Source organism: Mus musculus, chromosome X (assembly GCF_000001635.26).
Source record: "Mus musculus strain C57BL/6J chromosome X, GRCm38.p6 C57BL/6J".
NCBI classification, from domain to species: Eukaryota; Metazoa; Chordata; class Mammalia; order Rodentia; family Muridae; genus Mus; species Mus musculus.
This window is the reverse complement of record NC_000086.7, coordinates 84,922,103-84,947,244: the sequence shown is the minus strand read 5'-3', so window position 1 is coordinate 84,947,244 and position 25,142 is coordinate 84,922,103. Positions and strand designations below refer to the sequence as shown.

Below are 25,142 nucleotides of genomic sequence, written 5' to 3'. Positions count from 1 at the left end.
AAATCACACTCCTACTATTCCTAGTAACCTAGAGACAAGCATGTATTAAACCAATACTTCTATTGTAATCTTAATATGATTTAAACATATTTATTTTATTTATTTTGTAGTAATGATGTTGCTTTATTTTTGCAGACAACACCTGGAGAGAAAATAAGTGACTTCCAGATGCCCTGCGGCAAACATGATTTTGAGGTGACACTTCTTGTGCAACTTCCTAGTTCAGATTGATAATCCATATGGAAAGTCCTAGAAATCAAAACAACCTTTAACTCTATAACTATGTAGTTAGACATTTGTCATGTAGAGAACATCTGCCATGACTGTAGAGTAGCAGTCATAATATTGGATATAATAGTGAACATTTTGTGATAATCTTAGTACCAAAAGTCAGAATTCTCTTAGTAAATTTGGCATAGCTATAGAAGGAATTTTATGGTCAGTTATTGAGATTATGAATTGATAGAAGGATATGTAAACAGGAGTATTTTAAATATATTAGTAAGGGGGAAATCAAGTCATAAAACTTTAATTTTTCTTTTAATTTCTTTTGAGACCAGGTCTCATGGTGCATTCCTGGATGATCTGAACTTATTATATAAACTAGTATGGCCTTGAACTCAAGGTGCTCCTGAACTGTCAGTCTCTGACTCCAAGTCCTGGAGTATCATGATTTTTTATTTTAAATTCTTATCTGGTTTGAAAGGCAAAAGAGGCTGGTGATTCAGCTCAGTAGAAGAGCACCTGCTATCATGCACAGGGTGCTGGGTGCTATCTCTGGATTAGGAAAAAGGAAGAAAAAGAAAAAACAAACAAAAAAAGAAGACGACCTTGGACTCAGATAGACAAATAGGACAAATATAAACTAAAATTTGGAGAGAGTTGTATCTGAGTAGTGAGATTTTCCTGTTTGTTCTTACTGCTGTCTAAATTGTTCTAGATGAATGTATAAGATATTTGAATTTAAAGAAGACAACATGAAGATTCAATCCATATTTAGTCTCACTGTCCTATTTCTGCAACATGCCTTTAAACATTTTAGTATATTTTTACACATATAAGTGGAACGTCTACGTATATTTTGATTTTCCATATGAATATTCAAAAATGTTCTGACTTCTAGGACTGGTCCCATTCAGGCAGTTAGATCAGTTTCTTTCTGACTGTACATGGCCACAGGCTTGACCTTTCAAGAAGGTATCATATGAAATGGTTTGGAAGGTGTGAAGATGTTTTACCTAGTTCATGAAAGCTCAGAGCTTATGGCTGACATTCTACCACCAGAGACTCATCCCCCCCAGGCTTGTAGATTTTTACCCTATTTAAATGCAAATAACCAGGGAAAAGTATACATTAAACTTTACCTGTCATCTGCATTAAATGAGTAACATATCATTTTCTGGGAGTAGAGTTTAATGGGGAAGACATGAGAATTTGAGGGCAGGTGCAGAGAGAAGGAAGTATGAATGGATATACATGGCATCTCAGAAGTAATTAATATTCATAATAGTAATATTTGTATTTATGGTTTATGAGTCACCAAGGAGCACATTATCACATTTAGTTTTAATTGAACTAAAAAGATTGGCTGTTGCCAAGACAATCTTCACCCTTCATGATTTTTCTAGCAGAATTACTAAACGCCATAGTTCCACCCATGGAGGATTGAATACACCTTTACCTTTCCCACTTCATCTTCTAATCATGTGTGGTATTAAAAGATTGTCCAAATAACTAGAGTTAGAACAAGTCAAGAACTTATGATGATTTCTAACTTAACACACATACACACACACACACACACACACACACACTCTATCTATATCTATCTAGATATCTACCTATCTACCTACCTACCTACCTATCTACCTACCTACCTATCTATCTATCTATCTATCTATCTATCTATCTATCTATCTATCTATCTATCTAGATATCTACCTATCTACCTATCTATCTATCTATCTATCTATCTATCTATCTATCTATCTATCTATCTATCTAATTTCCATAGAAACATATAACCATAGAGATATTAAAAATTACCAAACTAATTAGAGGAAAACAGTTGCTTGTAATTCAATATTCATTGTTATACTAATAGAATGTTCTAGTAAAACTTTCCATAAACTAAAGCTGTCTTTCTTACAAAACATGTAATTTTTACTATTAATATAAAAATAATGCAATTGATTACAAAATCCAATGAACCAATTATAAAAACTGGTAAATAAAAGGGAACAGTAAAAAAAAAAACAAATGACAAAAGAGAAGTAAAAGTGATTAGAGTGAGAGAACAATTGGAGATGAAAGTATTTAGTGGCTTTGCTAAGAACTTTAGCTGGGTATGTTATCACATGTCTGTAACTCCAGCACTTGAGAAGCTGAGGCAAAAGGATAGTGAGCTTGAAGTGAGTTCCAGGTACACAGTGAGACCTTGCCTCATAAGAACAAAGGCTAGGGATTTAGCTCAGTGATATAATGGTTGCTTAGCATAAATAAGGAAGGCACTGAATTTGTGTCTGACATAGAAAATAATTATAGAAGTGGAAGTGGGGGGAGGGGAGTGCGGGGGTAGGGTGACTGATGGGGTAGCATTGGAAATATATATGAAGAAAATACCTAATTAATAAAATAATTAAAAATAAAAAAGAAAAGATCAATAAACAAACAAAGAAGAAGAAAAAGAAAAAAGAAAATAGTTATACTCGCAATAACATATATTGAGGGATGATATCAGGATTTTATAATGCTCACCTTTATGGAGTGAGTTGTGACTATGGGATATTCATAATATTATTGAAATCAGTACTGGAGAACATATTGCAGGAAACAATTGTGTTATAGTTGATGATTAGAAAAAAAATGATTTAATGGCCTTGTGCTCCAGGATGAAATAGAGATCAGGATGAACTATACTGCTAGTGTATTTGACAGATTATTGTTAATTCAACACTGTCCAGTGTTTAGCTAGTAATATACACTGAAGAGGTTAAGTAGGGAACAATGAAAGTGACTTACTGGAAAGGAAGTGCTGGGATGCAGGACCAAAGTCCCTGTGGGCTTCATGCAGCTGTCTGACACGGTCCTCCACAGCCACCTGGGGGGAAGAGAAGAGAAATGATGTTTTCTCATCACTTTTTATGAGGAACAATTAAAACACTGTTTCCTTTATGGTAAGATGTTTTGGGTCTCTAAGGCTAAGAAAAGAAAAGCAACACTTCATAACTCTGGCTTTAATAATTCCTAACTGTGAATGCTCTCCAATGTTCATTTTTAACAAACCAAGGTCAAACACAATGAAGTTGCTCTATTTTGACAGTTTTAAAATGATACTTTTTATAACTCCCTCCACTGGAAATCACCAATAAAGTACACAATCTAATTTGTTTTACAAAATGCTGGGAAGACTGTCACAAGTTATTATATTGAGTGCTGATAGAGGCTTGTAAATACATATTTGGCTTTGGGTCATAATTGATTGTTTTTGATACTAATGATTCTTGTTAAATTAATTTTAGTAAATTATTAGTGGTTATCAAGTTATAATTAATTCTTAACAACAAACAATCAAAGTTTGATGATAATTATTAGTCAAGTATTAGTGCCACACACCTGAAATTTTAGGACTTTAGGTGCTGAAGCAGAAAGGTCCTGAGCTAAAGCTATCTAGAGCTACATAGTGTGACCAGTCTCACCTCAACAAAAGAAAACAAAGCATAATGAAACAAAAAACACAGTAAAATTTAAGATAAAAGAATTGAGTTGGGGAGATAGTTCAGTCAGTAAAGTATTTGTGTCTCAAGAGAAAAGACCTGACTTTGACAATATCTATTACCTATGTCAATGGCTCTCAACCTTCCCAATGTTGTGACCCTTTAATAAAGCTCCTCATGTTGTGGTGACCGCAACCAAAAATTATTTCATTGCTACTTCATCATTGTCATTTTGCTGCTGTAATGAATCACAATGCAAATATTTGAAATGTGACTCCTTGTGAAAGGGTCATTTGACCCTCAAAGTGATTGAAACCCACAGGTTGAGAACCACTGACCTAGGTAAAATCACTGGCTATGATGGCACATGTTTCTAATGCTAGGTCAGGGGAGGAGACAGGGAGAGCTCTAGGATTTTCTGGCTAGTCAATGTAGCCTAATTGGCTTTTCCAGGCCAAAGAGAAACCCTGACTCAGAACAGGTTGGTGGTCCTGAAATTGACCCTTGAAGTTGTTTCAGGTTCTCACAGGAATACACACATATATGTACACGTACACGCACACGCACACGCACATACACACACACCCATTCACCCATGTAAACATACACACATTAAAAAGTAGAGGCAAGGCTTAAATTTGTGGTCAGGTAGGGTCGGTAATGAGTTAAAAGAAAATTTCGGGGTTCAGTTTTCAGTGCATTTAGAAATGATAATATACCCCAGGCAGCATGGAATGACTTGCCATTCTTTTTCTTCCTATTAGATTTTTCTATAATACATTTACACAGTGTCCTATTTAAACGTATTGAATTCCATTCTTGGTAGGGAAAGGGGGAGACCTTTTGGAAGTTATGAAATGATAAACCTTGTCATCTGGCATTTCACCAACTTAGCATTAGTCATGGCCCCAGGCACCCTCTCCATGACTCCGGATCTTAGTTTAGTTGTCAACAGCCCATGCTAAACAAGGAAATGTTCAGAGCTTGCCTACAGGCACCAGAGTTTAGCTTCTTGTGCTGTGGAGAATAGTCCAGAAATAAAGCAGTTCTCAACTTCATCAAGAAGTCTAAACTAATGTCAACCCTGACTTCCCAGTATCAATGAAATATCTCATGTAGATCTAGGATGATTTTTAAACTCTTTGTTTTGCCTTGTCTATCATGAGATGGGATTCACTAAGCAGGGTTTCAAAACAAGGCAGGGTTTCCCTTACTATTATACACAGGGAAGCACTAGAAACAATTTCAGATTTGTCTGCCTGGATTTAGAACTTTGCTCTGCAAGCCATACTCTATCTGCTGAGTCAACCAAACTACCAGCTGTCCTCCAATGTTCCATATATCTAAGGGGTTTTTATACTGCCATTGTTTTTCCCCAGAACATTTTAACCACCTTCTTTCGCACTGCTAGGATGCTAGGGTTTATATGTTTAATTTTCTATCTCCCAGGTGAGAATTAATTGCTTCCTCAGCATGCTTAGAGCACATGGTTTATACATGGGGCATTTGTACAGTACCATCTAGTAATTATAAGGAAATGAGTGTCTCCTAAAATAGAACCTGAACCTCTTGGTGGTAGGGGCTCATCTCTGCATGTGTCTGTCTCCACTTCTCCCTTTACATGGCTCTCTGAACCCTGTACAGAGTATGTGATAGCAAAGATTTGTTTAATGACTATTTGACAAAATAAATGGAGAGAGACAGAGACAGAACAGCAAGAGATGAGAGAGAGAGAGAGAGAGAGAGAGAGAAACAGCAACAGCATGAGACAGTGGAAAAGAGAAAAAGCAATGATTATATAGCTGTGGTAGTCAATTTTATGTTTAAATTTCATGCTACCAAAATAAACATTACTTCTGAATGTATCTGTGAGGGTATTTTTAAAATTACTGTTAAAAAATAAAATTGGAATATGGAATTTGTGATTTCAGCAAAGGTGGGTTGGCTTTATGTAAATCAACTGACTTACTGAAGGCTTTACACAGGGTTTTTTTTTTGTTGTTGTTGTTTTGTTTTGTTTTGTTTTTTTCTGTCTAGCTCACCTACATCAGCTTGGACATTGATCCGTGATGAAACTAAGATTTACTCTTTTGCCTTTGAACTTGGATAGGTTTGCTATCACCAACTGTTCTGGATTCCTAGCTTGCTGACACAAGATCATGAAATTTCTTAGTATCCATAGATATGATCTAAGACCTTCCAAGCAATTTATCTATCACCTCTCTCTGTCTGTTTGACTCTGTCTCTGTCTCTCTTTCTGTACCATCTGTTTGACTCTATCTCTGTCTTTCTTTCTGTATCATCTATCTACCTACCATCTATCAACTCCCTCCCCATTGAGGTCCTAGAGAATCCTGATTAGTACAATGTCTCTAAATTGTTTCTTATTATGGCTAATTAATGGGGAGGAAGAAAGTATAATGAACAGGGTATCATATACAACACAAAATGGCCAGCATTTGTTAAATGCTATGTGTATAGCAATATGAATTGAAATTCATTCTTCACAATAACTTAATAACAAGTAATATTACTCCAAAATTTTATTGATGTAGGAACTGACACATGGCAGGCTTAAAAAGGAACTTGCTTGGACCAGGTAGGCTGATGCATACCTATTACTCCTTGAACTCAAAAAAGCTGAAGGAGAAGAACTGCAAGCTCCTAGCAAACCTAGTATAAAAACCTACATAAAAAATATAAAGCTAGCCTAGGCCATAGAGCAAGAACCCATCAAAGCAAAACAAACAAACAAAATACTCAATAAATTTCTGTTGAAGCTTAATACGTGCAAAATTAGCAGTGAGAATATGATTCAAACTTGTTCTGTCTAGCTATTGCTCTTGTGGAAGATTAAACTAGAACACGGTCAATATTTAGTAAGTAACTAGATTTTAAATTTCTATTTTGGTATTAGGGGGTACCATGCTGTGGATTGTGCCCAGTGCCTTAAACATGATAAAGAAGTTCATTATCATTGAGATACACCACAGACTATAAAAGTCTTCATGTTTCAATCAACTAAGTTATAAAAAGACCAAATAAAGGATGTGCAGCTATAAATGCTTAGTCATTAATTAATTTTGTGATCCAATATGAGGTCTCTTCTTAGTCTTTAAAAACATGATACCATAAACTTACAGAGAAAAAGCTATGAAAGAACACATATAAATACATGCTTGAAATATATAATTATTTTAAAAATTTGAATGTATCATTTTATGAACATGTAAATCAGGAGATGAATTTCAAAGTTAGGAAATGGAAAGAATATTGGACAATGATCAGAGATCCTTTTTCATACCATTAAGAAATCCTCAAGAGAAACTGGGCATGGACTATGAATGTGTAGTAGGCCAAGTCCCTTAGCAACAATGGTGGTCACTGTTTAGAGACCACATAGCTGTAACACCTGAGTCAAGAGTCAATTACAGTTCCTCAATTGTTAAAGGTTATGGCTAAAAAATTGCCATATAAGGAGAACGAAAATGGTAATTTCTAGTATACACCCAGTATTCTCAAGAGGTGAAAATAAGATCAAAGCGAATTTCTCTCCCTATGACTCAAACTTAATGAAAACATACAAGGAGAGTCAAATTAAAAATGTATCTTTTACTGAAATGAAATATTCACAAAACAGTTTTAAAATAACCAAGAATTAAGCTTATTTTTTTTAATTTACAGATTGTCACAGGGGAAAGGTTCTGTGTAGCTTGACTGCAAATTGACTACATAAAGAAATGATTGTGAGAAAGAAAAGTGTGAAGAAGACCAAAGATTTTACAAGCTGTAGCTTCTTACCATCAAAGCACTTTATTCTGTGAGCAATTATTCGTGAAAAAATTGATAAGCTTTTGCAACAGTAGCTCAACTACATTAGAATTTTTGAGCTAGCTGGTTTTAAGCAATATGAAATAATACACGCAAGCCAGCAGTCAGAAACGGAAGCTAGATACCAGTACCTTGCATTCAGACACTTTTAACTATTCTCTCTGTTATGTTTTCAATTTATGTGTACTTGTTAATATTAAAAAGAATATGTATGCATTAAACAAAGGTTGTAGTTTCTGTTCTTTCAAAGTTTAACTCACTGGGAAGAGAGACATGGTTAGAAACTTCCTTTTAAGACATCAAGTCTGCAGTGACCAGTTAGAGATTGTCTCAGTTGACGGCAATTGGAGTGATATATGCAGCAACTAGCTTAGCATTATATTGAATATCAAAGAAGGCACATGGTGCTCAAATTTTGTCTGGTTTGAACCTACACAGGTCTTATTTGTGTTGTCAGTTCTGTGAGCTTATATGTACATCAGCTATGTTGTGTCTGGAAGATGCTGGTTCCTTGGAGTCAATTACCACTTCTGGCTTTTTTTTTTTTTTTTTTTTTTGCTTTTTCGAGACAGGGTTTCTCTGTACAGCCCTGGCTGTCCTGGAACTCACTCTGTAGACCAGGCTGGCCTCGAACTCAGAAATCCGCCTGCCTCTGCCTCCCTGAGTGCTGGGATAAAAGGTGTACGCCTCCACCGCCCGGCACCACCTCTGGCTCTTAGTCTTTCTTTCCCTTCTGCATAGATTCCCGATTCTTGAGGCAAGAGGTTTGTACTGAGTACTCCAAAAGGAACTGAGTAAAGGAAGAAATATTATCAAAACATGTCTTACAACAAAGATTTAAAAAATAAATTTAAAACGAAGGTACACAGGAGTATTTTGCCCTTGATCTTAGCCAAAAGGCTGAGAAGTGACCACAGGAGTATTTTGAAGGAAGGATTCATTTGAATACTAGAGCTTCTTTTGATTTGTGTTTGCAGGGCTGAGGATAGAACCCAAGGCTTCACACTTGTTCAGTTAGCAAGTGTTCTCATATTGTGCCACTCTATACCATGAGCTTAATTTTTGAAATAGTCCACTTCTTGATTTCAAATCTGGGAGGCTGGAAATAAGGCTACTAGAAGAGGAACTAGTAGTATATATGTGCAAGAGTTCATTTGAAATATGAGACTCTTTACCTAACAACAACAACAAGTTCCATAAGTCAACAAAGGAAGAATAAGGAAGGATGAAAAACTAAACTGATGTAAAAGTGAACTTAAGGAGGTGGGTTGATCAGAAAGAGTTAAAGGAGTGTAAATGAACTTCTTTAAAGAGACAAAAGGAATAGAATTTCCTGTGAATTAATAAGTCATACCCCTTGTTTCCATTTTATAACAGTAATAAAAGTAAAACATCAATCTGGAAGCATACATCCTATTTGAACTATTTGATCATAGACCATGAAAGCTTAGAACTGGAAGAAACCTTATCTATTGATACACAAGGGTCTTTTCTTTAGAACTAGCCCAGATGGGCAAAATACTGCCATCTGCTCTGTGAGTACTCATAATCTAGTTTGCAGCAATTCTTCACTAAATGCATGCCAGGGGAGATTAAAAGGAAAAGTCTTTTTATATGCTCTGTGAGGACAGCGGACATAATTTTATTTCCTGGGCGATCTCCAGATAGGAGCACAATACCTGCTTAGAACAGGTGCTTACCTCGTGTTAATTGACTGAATTAACAGATATATTATTCTTAAATCTTTACCAGAACAAGTATATTTTAAATAAACATTTTCTTTTTCAACATTCCTAACACAAGACTGTGGAATATCTGTTTTCTTTTCTTCCTTTCCTTTCCATTCTCTCCCTTTCCCTTCTTTTCCCTCTTTCCTTCAATTTTATGACGAAAGAGAAAAAAATGTATTTGTTATATATAATCATTATATTCTTCTTAATTACAATGTTAGAATTTGGAAAATATTAATGCAACCAAGCATAAGGCAACCTCAAAGCCCAAATTTCTCCCAGATTGTTAATCTACATGGAACGCAATCATATTCAAGAGTTATGAAGGATAGATATTCTTCTTTGATTTCCATTTTGATGGGTCTTATATAATGTGCAGTTTGTGGATATCTTTTATAAGTCCAGTAAAAAATGTTTCCTGGGCTTCTATTGTGTTTTTAATTTTGCTTTATGTGGTGTCAAGGATTGAACTCTGGGCTTTGTAAACAAGAGGCATGAGCTCAGCTACCAAGGTATCCTTAGCTCTAAAAGGAAAACAAAACAAAACAAAACAAACTACTTCTCTACATCCATTCAAAAGATAATTACTGGAACACAGGTTCTTCGTCTATGAGACATGAATGCTATCTTGTTCACAGTTTAGCATAGTGCCCAGAATATAAGAATTGCTTAGAAAAGTTTACCGAGGGAATGAATGAAAGTGTTGAATTCCTATAATCTGTTTGTCAGTGTGCTAAATATGAATACAGTAGAACTCAAAGTGTAATTTGAGAGAAAATGAATGAGTACCAAACCATCCAACAAATCTTAATTCTCAGCTCTTTTCCATGGCTCAGTACATCCCTGTGTGAATTTGAAGGCCCTCTTGATTTCTTTGTTATTTTCTCTAAACCTGCCAAGAGATTTTTAAAAAGAAAAGAAAAAGGACAGAGATAAACAATTACTGCTCTTTGAAAACAGTATTATCAAATGTGTTGCTGACTTTGTTTTAAAATTTCAAGGGTTTCCACTTTTTCTTGAATTGCTGGTTAATCGCATTTAAGCTATTGTCTTCTTCTCTAAAGCTTTACAAGTGTCATAGTTACCACCAGATGAGGAAATTGCCTTGCTAGACAATGTGGATTCTTTTTAATGTTCAAGGGTTCTTTCTGATACCACACAGAAAGCATGTTTACCATAGGCCAGGAAAAATAAATATTTACTAGGCTTGTGCCTTTCCATGGTCTGGCTATTAGTTGTCTTAAAGCTTGACGAATACTCACACTCATGCGAGAACCATACCGGACACATATACTAATGTAGCTATTAAAAATAAAAGCAACAAAGCAAAATAAAACAAAACAAGCAGCATCCCCAAGTCTTCTTTTATTGTGAGGATAGTGAATAATGCCCTCCCCCATATACCTGTAGACTTTCCACAATCTACTCATGATGTCTTTCTCTAATACTTTTGCAATCTATAGTCTTCGGTGAGTTATATATTTGTGTCAGGGCGGGCCTATGTATTGCTCCCGAATCCTTTCATGTGTTAGAATGCATACCATCTAGCTACTCTTTCCTCCTTTCAAAAATCAAAGGTATACACTACCATGCCTCTCTCAAGCTGTATTTGTCCTTAGTCCTTAAGACAGAGATTTGATAAGAAAACATGTTGTGCTGTGGCTTTGAAGTTATTCCCCCATATAGCTGCAAGATAAGTTTATGATGGGCTTGTGAGATGGCAGAGTAGGAAAAGAGACTTACTGTACAAGCCTAGTAACTTTAGTTTGATCCAGGAACTCAAAAATGGAATAAGGGAACTGAGCCCATAAAATTGTCCCCTGACACCACAATATGCTTATGCACATACATTATAATCATACACATAATAATAATGGATAAATGCTTTTAAAATACATTTATGGGTCTGAAGAGATGGATGAACAGTTAAAAGCACTTGTTGTTCTTTGAGAGGTCCCAGGTTAAGGGCCTAGCTTTCATATGGTGGTTCAAAACCACCTATACTCCAATTCTAGGGAATCCGAAGCCCTCTTATGACCTTTGTTGGTACTAGGCACAGATTTAATGCATATACTTATAAGCATTATAAACATAAAATAAAACAAATAAATCTAGTTTTTTGTTTTATCAAGAGAGTGCTGAGATTGAAGGCATATGCTATAACCACGTGGCATTTGTTGTTTTTGAGACAGGGATTCTCTGTAAAGCCCTGACTGTCCCGAAACTAGCTCTGTAGACCAGGCTGGCCTTCGATACACGTAGACCCACCTACCTCTGTCTTCCAAGTGTTGACATAAAGGTATACACTACCATGCCCAGCACTGAAATAATTTTTAAAGGATAAGTTTACGTTTTTATTTAGTGCCTATCTCTCTGTCCTTTGGTGTGGGGCACCAAGCTAGGACAGGCTAGGTCAGATCTCATGGTATGAAGATTATCTAGCTCCCTGAAAACCTGTAAGAGTGGCGCACGCCATTAATCCCAGCACTTGGGAGGCAGAGGCAGGTGGATTTCTGAGTTTGAGGCCAGCCTGGTCTACAGAGTGAGTTCCAGGGCAGCCAGGGCTACACAGAGAAATCCTGTCTTGAAAAAACAAAACAAACAAACAAACAAAACAAAAAATACCCAAAAAAACAAAAACAAAAACAAAAAAGTCCCCAAACAAACAAACAAACAAAAACAAATAAAAAAAACAACCCTCTTTGTTCTCTGGAGCTAAAGTGCTTGTTCCTACCTTCAGGATCTTGGTTATGCACTTTCTTATGGCTGTCTCTTCTAATGAAGCTCCTTTCAGTATTCAAAGGGAAGGCTGTCTACAGTGTGATGCTCTATATCTTCTAATGTCCCCTATTTTGAAACCCATAATGGCTGTCATGTAATTCTATCCTAATAAAGTTCATTCGAAAGAATAATTTCATGTCATCTCTTTTGAATTCTAACAACATAGAGCACTCATGTACATATGTTAAAACATCATTCTGTAAATTCAACTGAGACTATCACAGCAAAAGTTAAAAATTATCTTAAGTAATTACAATCCCTTTCAATTTAAAAATTAATAGTCTGAATTCTCATTTCTTTAAAAAGATTATTATTTTATGTTATGTGAATGTGTGTTTTGCCTGCATTTATGTGTGTGTTCTATATTCATGTATTATGCCCAAAGAGGCCAGAAGAGCACATCAGATCTCCTGGACCTGGAGTTATGGATGGGTTGTGAGCCACCATGTGGGTTCAAGGAATCAAATTCTGGTCTTCTGCAGAATCTGAAAGGGCTCTCATCTTCTGAGTCAGCACTGCAATCCATGACTTTCCATTTCTATTGAATTGTAACTGAGGAAAAAATATGTTCTGATGTAAGGTTTGGAATGAGTATTTGAGATATCTGGTATAGACCTGGCCAGGGTTCATCATCCTGGCCAGTATTTAATAAAGTTTGCTTCAAATTTGGCTTAAAAAATATGGTAGTGATCTTATTCTCGCCTGGTGGGATTTACAGCTTTGTGGCCAAACAACCTGACCTTCTTTAGTACTAGACAGACTGGGAGCTCTTCTTGAAATTATGTTTTCTTAACATTAGGACACTTAGGAGTTTAAAAGAAATTTTCAGGTTAAATTTTGGGAACCCAGGGTTAATGCAAGGTTCACTCTGAGTAGGAATATAATTGTTAGCTGAGTTTTGACATGGAAACTAATATTTGCCTCTGAGACCAACATTAATCTATTCCTTTTCTCTCCCCTCCCCGCCCCTCCCCTCCCCTCCCCTCCCCTCCCCTCCCCCCCTCTTTCTTTCTTTCTTTCTTTCTTTCTTTCTTTCTTTCTTTCTTTCTTTCTTTCTTTCTTTCTTTCTCTCCCTTTCTTTCTTTTTTCTTCCTCCCTCCCTCCCTCCCTCCCTCCCTCCCTCCCTCCCTCCCTCCCTCCCTTCCTTCCTTCCTTCCTTCCTTCCTTCCTTCCTTCCTTCCTTCCTTCCTTCCTTCTTTCCTTCCTTTTTAGATGGATTACTATTATGTTACCCATGCTAGTCTCAAATTCTGGTGCATCTTGCTTTAACTGGGATTTTGGTAGTAATATTACATACATACCTAATCCACCTTTTTAATATTCTTCTTTTACAGATTTCTCCTCATTCTATTTTATATGTTTGTTGACTTATTTCTTAATAACTTAAAAGATTTATTTTGTGTGTGTGTGTGTGTATGTGTGTATGTATGTGTGTGTATGTGTTTATATGCAACATGTATGTGTAGTTACCTGTAGAGACTAGAACAGGGTGGAAGTTCCCCTGGAATGGTAGCTGCAGGCAGTTATAAATTACTTGAAAATGTATGCTGAGACCCAAATCCAGGTCTACTACAAGAGCAGCAACCACTTTTAAGAAGTGAACCATCTCAGCAGACCCTGGATTTTAAAGTTTTGACTAGTTTTCTTCTTTTTTCAATGTTTGGTGGTGATGCTGGGACTCAACTAAAAGTATCTCATATTTTATAAGTGAGTTGTGAAGGTTAAGTCATGGTTTAAGGGTAATTTCTGTGTTTAAGAGATGTATAAAACAAAAATGCTTCTAACCTATGATCTCCACTCGCCCAGAGACAGATAACTTCCTACATGCTGGAAGCTGATGTTTTCGCTTCGTTAAACAAGCTTGGTTGCCCCAACTGCACAGGCTGTGCTAGATCACATGTAGGCGGGAGGTATGTAGGCAGGAAGTATGTCAGAATGTATGTTTGCCTCCCAATTGGAAGGAGGTGGGAAGTACGTAGCCTTGTGGGTTTTGCCTTTATAAGCCTCTAATGTAATTTGACTAATGTAATTTGATGCTATACTTTGGGAATCCCGGGTATAGACCTGGCCAGTGTTCATCATCCTGTCCAGTATTTAATAAACCTTGCTTCAAATTTGGCTCAAAAAATGTGGTAGTGATCTTATTCTCGCCTGGTGGGATTAACAGAGCTACATCCCCAGCCCTGACTCCTTTCCCTTCGCCACTTTATCTTCTATATAATCCACCCGAACAGCATATGGACTCAGTGGGTGAACAGATAGTGCCTCAAATGAAGTGGCTATGGACCCCTGCCAGGTTGGCAAGGCATGATGAGGAGTGTCGTCCAAGACTAGATTTGGCCTATCTCCAGCAGCATTATTTCTTCACTTCTAAAGAACTCTTTCATCAACAAGAAAGCAAAAGTAGGCAGACAGCAAGACTTTTGTTGAGGCTTTAAGGTTCCATCTTAGCCATTTCTAAACCACACTGTAGAAATTTGTTTGTTGCTTGTCATGTGTATGAAACTGATGTATTCTGTGATGATGCAGTCAGGTTATATCAATATTCAGCTGACTTTATGTATGCGACTACCTTAAGGGTATCATTAATTTTAATTTAGAAAAGCAGCAATCAACCTCTTATCCTGTTTTTTGTTTTGTTTTGTTTTTGTCAAATGCTTCACTCAGTAACCACTACAGATTGTTATGAAAATTCTGAAGGGGAGGGATCATAGGAAGTGTTTCGTCCTTTTTACACTTTTTTTCTTTGTCTCAAATAGATAAAAGTTCAATTACTCAGCTTAGATGATATAACCTGATACAGAATTTATATTTAAAAAAACAGATCCCATATTAAAAGCTTTCCTAATGTAATTCCTGATTTGCAACAGGAACTAAAAGTCAAGTGTCTCTCACCTTGCCACACTATTACATTGAATCATTTACATTTCAGCTTTAGCTATTTATTCTTGAGCTTTATTTATTCCACATTTGGAAGATATCATTCTCACAGAAAATTTCTGAGGCCAATGGAGCATTCCTTTCTAGGGGCATTTCAGGCCATAAGGAGCATAATGTTCATGTTGTAATTACATAATTATGCCTCCTGGTATTAGAACACAGGAGTGTTCCCAAGGACCAGAAGTGGTAATTTGAAATAATTGTCAATGAGATAAAATAGAATTGGTATTATATTTTTAAATATAAAGTATATAGAGTATAGCATATAGAGTAAATCTATACTAAAATGATGGAACTAGGTTGAAATCATGAAGTTAAATAAGTGAAAAAAGATAAAACAGCAGACATTCAACAGTTTTTCATCTTATATTTTGGCCAATAACACACTTGACATTTTTAATGAAGGCTGGTAGGTTTTCCTTAACCAAGAGATCAATACTACTTACCCCCCCCCCCACGCACTTTAAGCCTTTCCAAAGGTACTGATCTTGACTCCATTCACACTCAATTTGTCTGCATATCAAAAAAAAAAAAACCCAACAAAAACAAAAACAAAAAACAGAATCCAAAACAAAACAATACCCCAAACCTGTGTGTGCCAGGAGTCAGTTTCCAGTAGTTACAAGCTCCCTGGCGACTTTTTCTCTGTGTTGTATAGCTGCCAACCCAGTATGAAGCCTCTCTTTTACATATCAGTAAACTGGAAGGTCTCCTCTATTGTAATTCCCAACCATATCCCATTCTCTCCATCTCTCTTTTTGGGCTTATCAGTAGATAAAGCACATGTTAAATAAATGAGTATTGAAGGAGAGAAGATAGACCCATATACTTGTTATTTGCGGTGGAGTACCAGGATTGGTGGTGGTGATGGTGGTGGTGGTAAGGTTCTATCAATTTGACAAAATAGGCATTAAAAACTTAGTCCTGGACTTACACTTGGTCTACGTAGCCTGTCTCAGTCTTTTTATATAATTTTGATGTAGTTCCCCTCCCCTCTCCCCCGTTTCCCCCCTTCTTCACACCACCTCACTCCAACCCCAAGGCTGCTTGTAAGCTCCCTGAATAATCATAAGACTTCTCTGAACCATTTTAGATATTTTCACTTCAGATCTAAACTAAAGCTATTTTTCTAAATGTGGCTTTACATGGTGCAGAAAACTACAGGGAAAAAATTTCCACAATACAATGTGATCTTTTATAGGAGAAACAAAAGATTGAATTTCTAGGTCATCACAGAAGTAGGTACACTTCCCAGAGCAATAATCTGAGGTACTTTATGAGATTCTTCCTTTTGCTAAAGCACGAAATCCTAAAATCCATCAGGATACGTGCACTGTACCTTGACTCTCTTTTTAATCCTCAAGTGAAACCAAGGCAGTAAAGTGTAATAAAAATGCATACAGCCCCAGGCTTTGTGCCTTAGTAAAGAGAAAAAATAAGCTTCTTGACTTAATATGTCTACTGTGAATAATCAGCTACTGCATTTTGGGATTTTTGCCTTATAATTTTAATGTATAGAAGTGAAGTTCATGTTTGGGGTGTGACACGAATAATGATTCTTTTAAAAATGAGACACCCTCCTCTATCTTCAAATTAAGTTAAACAAACAACATGTAGCAGGCAGGGATATATATGCTTCCTCTCTCATGGTACCTGAAGTTGTTGTGGAAGTATGGAAGAGGAAAGAGACATCAAGTGGCCCCAGGTTGGGGGATGATGTGCAAGATATGGTTGATAATTGGGTTAGGGGCTTTCTTAGTTCCATTTCCAGATGTTAAGCATACCCTTCATTCTCAACAATTTGGTTCTTAGCTGATTAATAAATATCCTTGGGAAAATCAAGGATAGCTCATCACAGGATTCTAGTACCACAGCTGTGAATATTTGCATTTTAAGAACAACTTTAATTAAATAATTAAGCAATTAATTACTCAAATACTTATTGGGTGCTTATAAGGCACTTTGGTTGAAGGAAGAAAAAAAAGCTAGGAATACAGAATTCTGTTGATAGTGAATTTGTGGATTAGATATTTACAAATAAGCATGATAAAAACAGGAAATATTTTAATGTCATACACTCATTCTCTGATTTGATAGTATGTCACAACTACTCAGTAAGTTCTTTAAATTTTTATCTTTATTTAATGTTTAATATTTATTTAATGTGTGTGTGGTATGTCATAACAGGTGGATAAACATCACAGAGCATGCAGGAGCGGGTTCTCTCCTGTTACTTTGTGGGTGTGGGGACTGGAACTAAGGTTCTCAGGCTTGGCAGCAAGCGCCTTTACCACTAAGCCATCTCAATAGTACTGGCCCCTTGGGAAGTTCTTTCAGACTCTTAGATCCTCTCTAAGGTTTCTGAATTCACTGTTCAGCTTGCATATTTGAACTCTGGACTTCCTTTAAATATGCATGGATGAGTTTCATGTATTTCCTGGAGCAGGAGCTACCAACACATTGAAAGGGGCACCAATTTTGAGTCAGAAAGTCATGAATTGTGAAGTTTTTTTTACTTGCCCTTTGCACTTCAGTATCATATTTAGCAGTTTATCTCCCTTAGTTTCCTTACCTGTTAATGGAAATACTGAGTAAAAATAATAGTGTCAACTGTAATAATAGCCAATGTACACAGAATATTGACTGCATTCTAAGTGTTGTTCTGAGGAATTTTTACCTATATTCCATTTAAACATTTCCTTCAAATACGTGAAGGCAAATTCAAACAAATGTAGAATGCCATCTGTTCTACCCAGTGCTGTATCCCCAGAATCAAGGACAGTGTCTGCCTCATAGTAAGAGTACTTAAGCATTTCAAAAACTGACTAACCCTACGAATATACTACTACAATTATGAGCATTTTCAGAAGAATAAATGAATGTCCAGAGAATATGATATCATACCTTTGACAGTTAGAGAAACTACTTCCTGGCAACTATTAGGTATTCTGTTTGTTTCCTTGAAACTGAAAAGTACTAAAAGAAGCATAAACTGCTAGGGGCTATCAAAGACCTGGAATAAATTAATGAAGATGTTGATTTGAACATGGGCCTTTAAAATTGGGTATGCTTTTCATGAACAAAAATAGAAGAGACATTCTGGATGGCAAAAGAACAATGTGGGGAAAATGGCAATAATACAGGACTATATAGCCTTCAAAAAAAAAAAAAAAAGGAAAGCTTGCTAATTTAAAGCTGGGAATGTAGCCTGGAGTCAAATCTGAGTAATACTTTACTGTCAGATTTAAGAATGGAGACCTCAGACCCCTTTAGCTCCTTGGGTACTTTCTCTAGCTCCTCCATTGGGGGCCCTGGGATCCATCCAATAGCTGACTGTGAGCATCCACTTCTGTGTTTGCTAGGCCCCGGTATAGTCTCACAAGAGACAGCTATATCTGGGTCCTTTCAGCAAAATCTTGCTAGTGTATACAATGGTGTCAGCGTTTGGAGGCTGATTATGGAATGGATCCCCGGGTATGGCAGTCTCTAGATGGTCAATCCTTTCGTCTCAGCTCCAAACTTTGTCTCTGTACCACCTCCCAAGGAGCTAAAGGGGTCTGCAACCCTATAGGTGGAACAACAATATGAACTAACCAGTACCCCCCAGAGCTCGTGCCTCTAGCTGCATACGTATCAGAAGATGGCCTAGTCGGCCATCATTGGAAAGAGAGGCCCATTGGTCTTGCAAACTTTATACACCTCAGTACAGGGGAACGCCAGGGACAAGAAGTGGGAGTGAGTGAGTAGGGGAGTGGGGGGGAGGGTATGGGGGGACTTTTGGGATAGCATTGGAAATGTAAATGAAGAAAATACCTAATAAAAAAATTTAAAAAAAAAAGAATGGCGACTTCACATTTAGATGTTCATGGGAAGGAATTCTAATACACGTTTAAAATAATCTATGGCTTTAAATTTTAAATTTTATTTCTTTTTAAAGAATTAACATAATAAAATTCAAGAAGAATGCAAAAAATAGTTAAAAAGTAATTCCCTCTCTTTTTAAAACCATGTCATATCTCTAGCTATCTGGCTTCCTACTGTGGTAAGGAGTGATACTATCTCCTCAATATTCTACATTAAAATATGAAAATAATATAGACAAAGTGGTATTTTAGGGTGAATGGAAATATGGAGAAAATGAGGCAAGGTTATGTTGTCAGAAAGAAACCTGGTGATATTATCATAGGATCTAAGAGGTCCAATGTCAGAGCATTGCAAAGAAGGAAGAATGCAGGGAGCCTTACACTTTCACTCTGGCTGAGGAGCTATGTAATGATATACACAGACATGTAGCAGGAGGAGACATTGGCTTTCTGGGGCATGTGTTGACTTATTAACAAAAGCACTGAACTAGGGCTATAGTACAGTTGGCACAGCACTGGTCTGTTGTTGAACATGCCCTGAGTTTGTGTTCATCATAACTCAAAGCACTAAAGCAAGAATACTTAAATGCAGCCTAGATAAAAGGATACAATAATTATGGGCCAGAGGACAGAATCATCAGAATCTCTCTCATAACTTTCACACTGATTCTTTGCAAAAATTTGTACTATAATTTGGATATAAATTGTGTATTTGGCTAAAAAACATAGCTAAGACATGAAAAATTCCACTACACGTTATATTTATTTGTGTCAAAATGTGGGTGTTATGTGTGTGGGGTGACTTTTACTGGTAGTCCCAGCATTCTGAAGACTGAGACAGGAGGATTGGTATGAGGTCTAGACCAGCCAGAGCTGCATAATGGTTTGAAGACTAGCCTGGGCTATAGAATGAGAACAAGTCTCAAAACACAATAATTGTTAAAGAGTGACTACTGGAGCAGAAGAGGAATGGTGGATTTGGTAGGTACATTTCCAGAGAATGTTTCATGTCTACTTTGCCTCTTCTAAGCTAAAAGAGGTGGAGATAGCCAGGGTATTTCTCCCCTTTTAGCAGTCAGTGAACAAGCTTCAGGGGTAGGAGAGGTGGTTTTCTACTCAATTCTTCCCCACGGCACATCAAGTGTCGCTATGTCCATACAATTCTGTGTGTTTATTTTGAATATAGTGGAAAAGATGGAACATGAACAATCCTGTTCTCAATAACCTGTGTCTTTTGAGGAGACAGTGCACCTGGGACTAAAGAAACATTCTTTAAATATTTGTGTTTTTCACCAATAAAAGTGTTCTTATTTTCGAGCGGTGGGGAAGTATTGAGGCCTGCTGGAAGATTGGGAACTAGCTTGTATGCCACTGGTATCATAATCTTTTTAAAAAAGTATGAGTGTGTGAGTGTGTGAGAGAGTGTGTGTGTGTGTGTGTGTGTGTGTGTGTGTGTGTGTGTGTTGGTGCCCATGGAAGCTATAAGACAGCACTAGAGTCCCTGGGGCTGGGAGGCAGAAGCAATTATGACCTTCTCAACACAGGTGCTTGCAACTAAATTAGGATCCTCTAGAAAAGCAGCAAGAGCCGTTAATCACCGAGCCATCTTTCCAGCCCCATGTAATCCTAATGGATTTCAGACCCCTGAAATTTCCAACATTTTCACATACTGTAGATTTATTCCTTACTTTAATAAGCAAGAGATTCATCATTTTTCTTGTGAGTATCTTAAACTTGTTTGCAAGTAGCTTTCAAAATATAATTAGAATCATTTGTTTTCTTGTCTTTTCCTTGCTATACCATAATTGATTTTAAAGGGTCTCTATAAATATTGGTGGATATAAGGCACTAAATGATTTTGTATTTTAGATAAAAACAGTGGGTTATTCATGAATAAAGAGCTGATACCACTACTATTCCTAGTAGGTAATGATTTCAGTATACTGGTACTAAACTTTTTTTCTAGAATTTTCCAAAGTAATAGTAAACCTTGAACATCTAGTCCTTGATCTAGGATTGAAGGCGTGTTTCTCATCTTGAGGAAAACTTTCTTTTATTTATTTATTTATTTATTTATTTATTTATTTATTTGTTAACCGATCTTTTTATCCCTTCAGGCATTAACCAGTCTTTTTTATTTTCCTAGCAGCTGCTTTGGAACTAAATTCCCCAAAGGCTTAAACATCTATTAGATTGTTCAAAATGTATAGTGCTAAAAATTTTGCTTTCCTTCTCTTATTTTTTGAGTATAAATCCCAGAAAGATAAAGATACATTCTTGCACATGAAGAGACACTATAGTAAAATCTCACTGACTTGACTCTAATTTAAAGTGTTCACTATTCCAATAACAGCTGTTAATGTCATTTACCACCATACACAACTAAAGAACAGGGTGCTGTGAATTTCTAGAGTTATATAGCCTTGGGATATTTAAATACCCAAACAGAATAGCAATTTACATATACTGTAAAATAAATATAGTATCTAGTATGTAAATATTTCACTAATCCTATTCAGCCTTTCTGTCCCCAAATTAAATAAATTGGATAGAATTTCAGTAACAAGTATTGATATAAGGACAAAAGCAAATAATCAAGACTAATTCAAAGACCAATACATCTTCTGGGATCTTTTAGCACAGGTATATATGACAGTATCCCTAGCGTAGAGAAGTTTCTCAACTTCAGTATATTTTGGCTCAGATAATTTTTTGTAGTGCAACTCTGTGTGTTAGAGGATAACTGGATGACCTCTGCCATTGGAATGCTAAGAGCAACTAATCCCCAGTTGTGACAACCAAAATGTCTCGAGACATTACCAGTCCCTGGGAAAATAACTGCCTTTTGTTGGAAGTTACTCATCAACAGTAAAGCCTTATCCTCAATTTTACATATACAGATACTAATATTTGAGTTAAGGCCAGAGTTGATTCTCTAACTAACTGATAAATAGCCACCAGTTACAAACACAATATTCCCAGCTCTAACAAATACTTACCAACACACATGTGTACACACACACACACACACACACACACACACACACACACTTTCTAAAGAAATCTTTAGAAAAAAAGATTAAGTTGCTAGTAGCAAACAAGCTCCCTATTTAAAAGAATATTCTTCTAATACCATGGAGATGGCTTAGCAGAAAAAATACTTGGATACAAAAGTGAAGATATGAATTCAGACCCTAAGGACCCACATAAATGCCAGGTAGATGTGTGGCCTATTTGTAACCACAGTACAGGGAAGGAAGAGACAGGAGATCTCCAGTAGGCTTTTGCGACTAAGCTGTTCGAGCGAACTCTGGCTTTGAGAATCTTTTCTTTCCTTTTCTCAATGGCCCTTCTAGTTGGCCATCTGTTCTAGAACTCCTCATTGTCTTGTTCCAGTCTTTTTGAGTGTAGTACTTTGATGTATGCCCGACTTTCCACGAATCCAATTCTACTTTATCTCTTTTTTCTTTCTTATCCTCCAATAAATCTATTTTGATGCTTGCCACTCAGAAGCCTACAATATCAACCAACTAATCAATCAGTTAGCACACTCAGTTGTCTTAAGGTATTCAGAGATACCACTGAGAGCCAGACCTAGATAATTTCAAAAATTTGAGTCAGAGTAGAATGCTCACTTCAGGAGGGACTTCTTAGAATGCTCCAAGGACAGCTGGAAGGTTAACAACAGTAAACTATCTGTGGTGGTTTCAATGAGAATGGTCCACATGGGCTCACATGTTTGAATGTTTGCTTGACAGATGATAGGTTGTTTAGGAAGGAGGTGTGACCTTGTTGAAGGATGTGTGTCACTGAGGCTGGGATTTGAGGTTTCAAACCACATACCAGACCTAGTCTCACTATCCATTTGCTTTCTACTGGAAGATAGATATAAGCGTTCAGCTATTACTCTAGCGCTATGCCTGCCTGTCGGTTGCCACAGTTGCTGACACAATGATCATGGAATAACCTCCTGAAACTAAACAAGCCCCCAAGTAAATGCTTTCTTTTATGAGTCTCTTTGGTCATGGTATCTCTTCACAGCAATAGAACAGTGACTAAGATACTATCTGAAAATCACCATTGTCACTCCCCCTTTAATTGTTTTGTTTTTAAATTGTAGTTTATAAAGTTACATATAATTACATCATTTCTCCCTTTGGTATTTGGCCATTTGAAGGAGCTTTAGCAGTTGACAGACCCTAATAGCTACTCTTTATAGTTAAAAATTACTTTAAATTATTTCTTTTAGTGGATTCCTATTTAAAATTAGCGCTGAACAGTTTAGAAGGTGCCAAAAATTTTCTAGCATCACTTTTTGACTAGAAAATTGTGTGTCACGACACCAAAATGCTCTCTACTTCCTGTTTCAGGAGTCTGTTGTTTTGGTCATAACAGTAATACAGACATATGAATGAGGTCATCCATGCTGCTCTAAAGTCTCAGATTAGGAAAGGAGCAGATAAATAAGCCATATGACTCATGCTGCCCATTTATGCAGAGGGGTGTTATTAGCATTTGTACAGCAATTTTCAAAAATCTGTTACATTTACTATGTTCTCCAGTTACTGGAAGGAAATCTGTTAAGAAGTAGATAATCTTAACATGGATTTTAATATGTAAAGATTCCTGAAAGTCATAGATGTGGTAGTATATATATATAATCTAGCCCTGTTAATAAAGAGGTAAGAGGACCAGAAGTTCAAAGCCATCCTCAGCTATATAGTGAGTTTGAGTTTAAGGCCAGCCTGGTCTACATGAAACCATTTTGGGGGCAGAGACCTACATCCTGGTAGTGATTGAAAGAAAAATCCTACCACACAAACTCTCTGTGAAAAAAGGCACTTTGAATATTATTTTAAATTGCAAATGGATCAAATCCAGGGGGTTGCTGGTCTTCCTTAGGCACAGATTATATTATTTCAAGAGCAGATAAAGGTCCTTGATTTACCAACTTTCTGGTAAGAAAACCTCTGAAGGTACAGGAACAGAATGGTGTGAACAAAGGAAGAGGGAAGAAGGGGAGAAATGATATCTTCAAAACTGTAAGTGGTGGCTTTGAACCACTGAGGATTTACTGGACTGGGATTAGGATTATATGAATAGAGAGTAATGGAGATTCTCTTATTCTTTCTCTTTTCTGTTTTTGAGATGGGGTCATACAGTGTTTACAAGGCCAGACTCAAATCTCCATGCTGAAGCAATCTTCCTAATTCAGAACTATCTGAGGTTACAGGTGTACACCACTATGCCTAACTCTATTTCTTTCTTTCAGTTTTACAATGGTGTGTGTGTGTGTGTGTGTGTGTGTGTGTGTGTGTGTGTGTGTGTATGCATGTGTGGAGGCCAGAGGACAATGTAGGAGAGTTCTTATCACCATGTGGATTCCAGGGATCAAACTCAGTTCTTCATGCTTGGCATCAAGTGCTTTTCTCTTTGTTAACCCATATTGCCACTTTCTTATTCTTGAGAGTGCTTTGCTTTTATAGAGGTATAATAAAAAGGAAAGTCTGAACTTGATGAAGAAAAGATCAACTATCGTACATATTTTTAGAGGACTTAACTTTGTCTTGGTAAAGGAGATGGAATGAAATTTGCTATTCACTTATTCTTTTCAGAAGATTATCTTCCTTTGAACCATTTGCATTTAATGTGTGCAATTGCTGCAATTCTACTTCCATATTCTTTTGTATTTCTTGGCATTTTAGTCCATTTCTATCATTTATACCTCACTGATTTATTTCCATTCTGAGCCATTTCCTCCATATTGCTTTATTTGATGTTTTCTGTATGCTACAATGAAACTTCCTTTCTTGTCTATCCAGATCGCTAAATTAGGGGTCTCTGTTTCTTTCCTATGCACCAGCTTCTCTTCAGAATGATGCCTCCACTGTTTTATATTGTAGTATCCACTTTGTTTGGCCAATAGCAAAATGAAACTTACCAGAATCCAATTCTAAAAACACTTTTGAAAGATGGAATCTTATCATTTACTCCCTGAATCACTATCATCAGTACAGTTGGTGCAGAACAGTATTCTGTTTTGAGCCTCATTGGATAAGTATGAGTTTAACCTGGAAGCCATAACATAATTGGGGAAATGTTTGTTCCATTCCTCTTGAATAGATCAAAACTCCGTGACCGACCTTGTTTTTTCAATTATGTCCTATGGAGAAAAAAATACATTTTTTTCTTTTATATTTTATAGTGCCAAATATTTTCCTGGGCTTTTTATAAACAGCCATATGATTTCATTTTTGTTTTGCAGATCATGCAATATAATT

The 25,142-nt window shown here is 36.6% G+C and overlaps 1 protein-coding gene across 10 annotated transcripts in view; it reads right to left on the bottom strand.

Annotated features, from left to right (window-relative positions):
* Dmd (dystrophin, muscular dystrophy) overlaps positions 1-25,142 on the bottom strand; it is a 2,390,387-nt gene that overhangs the window by 257,806 nt on the left and 2,107,439 nt on the right. For all 10 annotated transcript variants that reach the window (XM_006527768.3, XM_017318377.1, XM_017318376.1 and 7 more), the window contains one exon: positions 3,022-3,100. In XM_006527768.3, the coding sequence (XP_006527831.1) occupies positions 3,022-3,100 (79 nt within the window). The remainder of the gene's footprint in view (positions 1-3,021; positions 3,101-25,142) is intronic.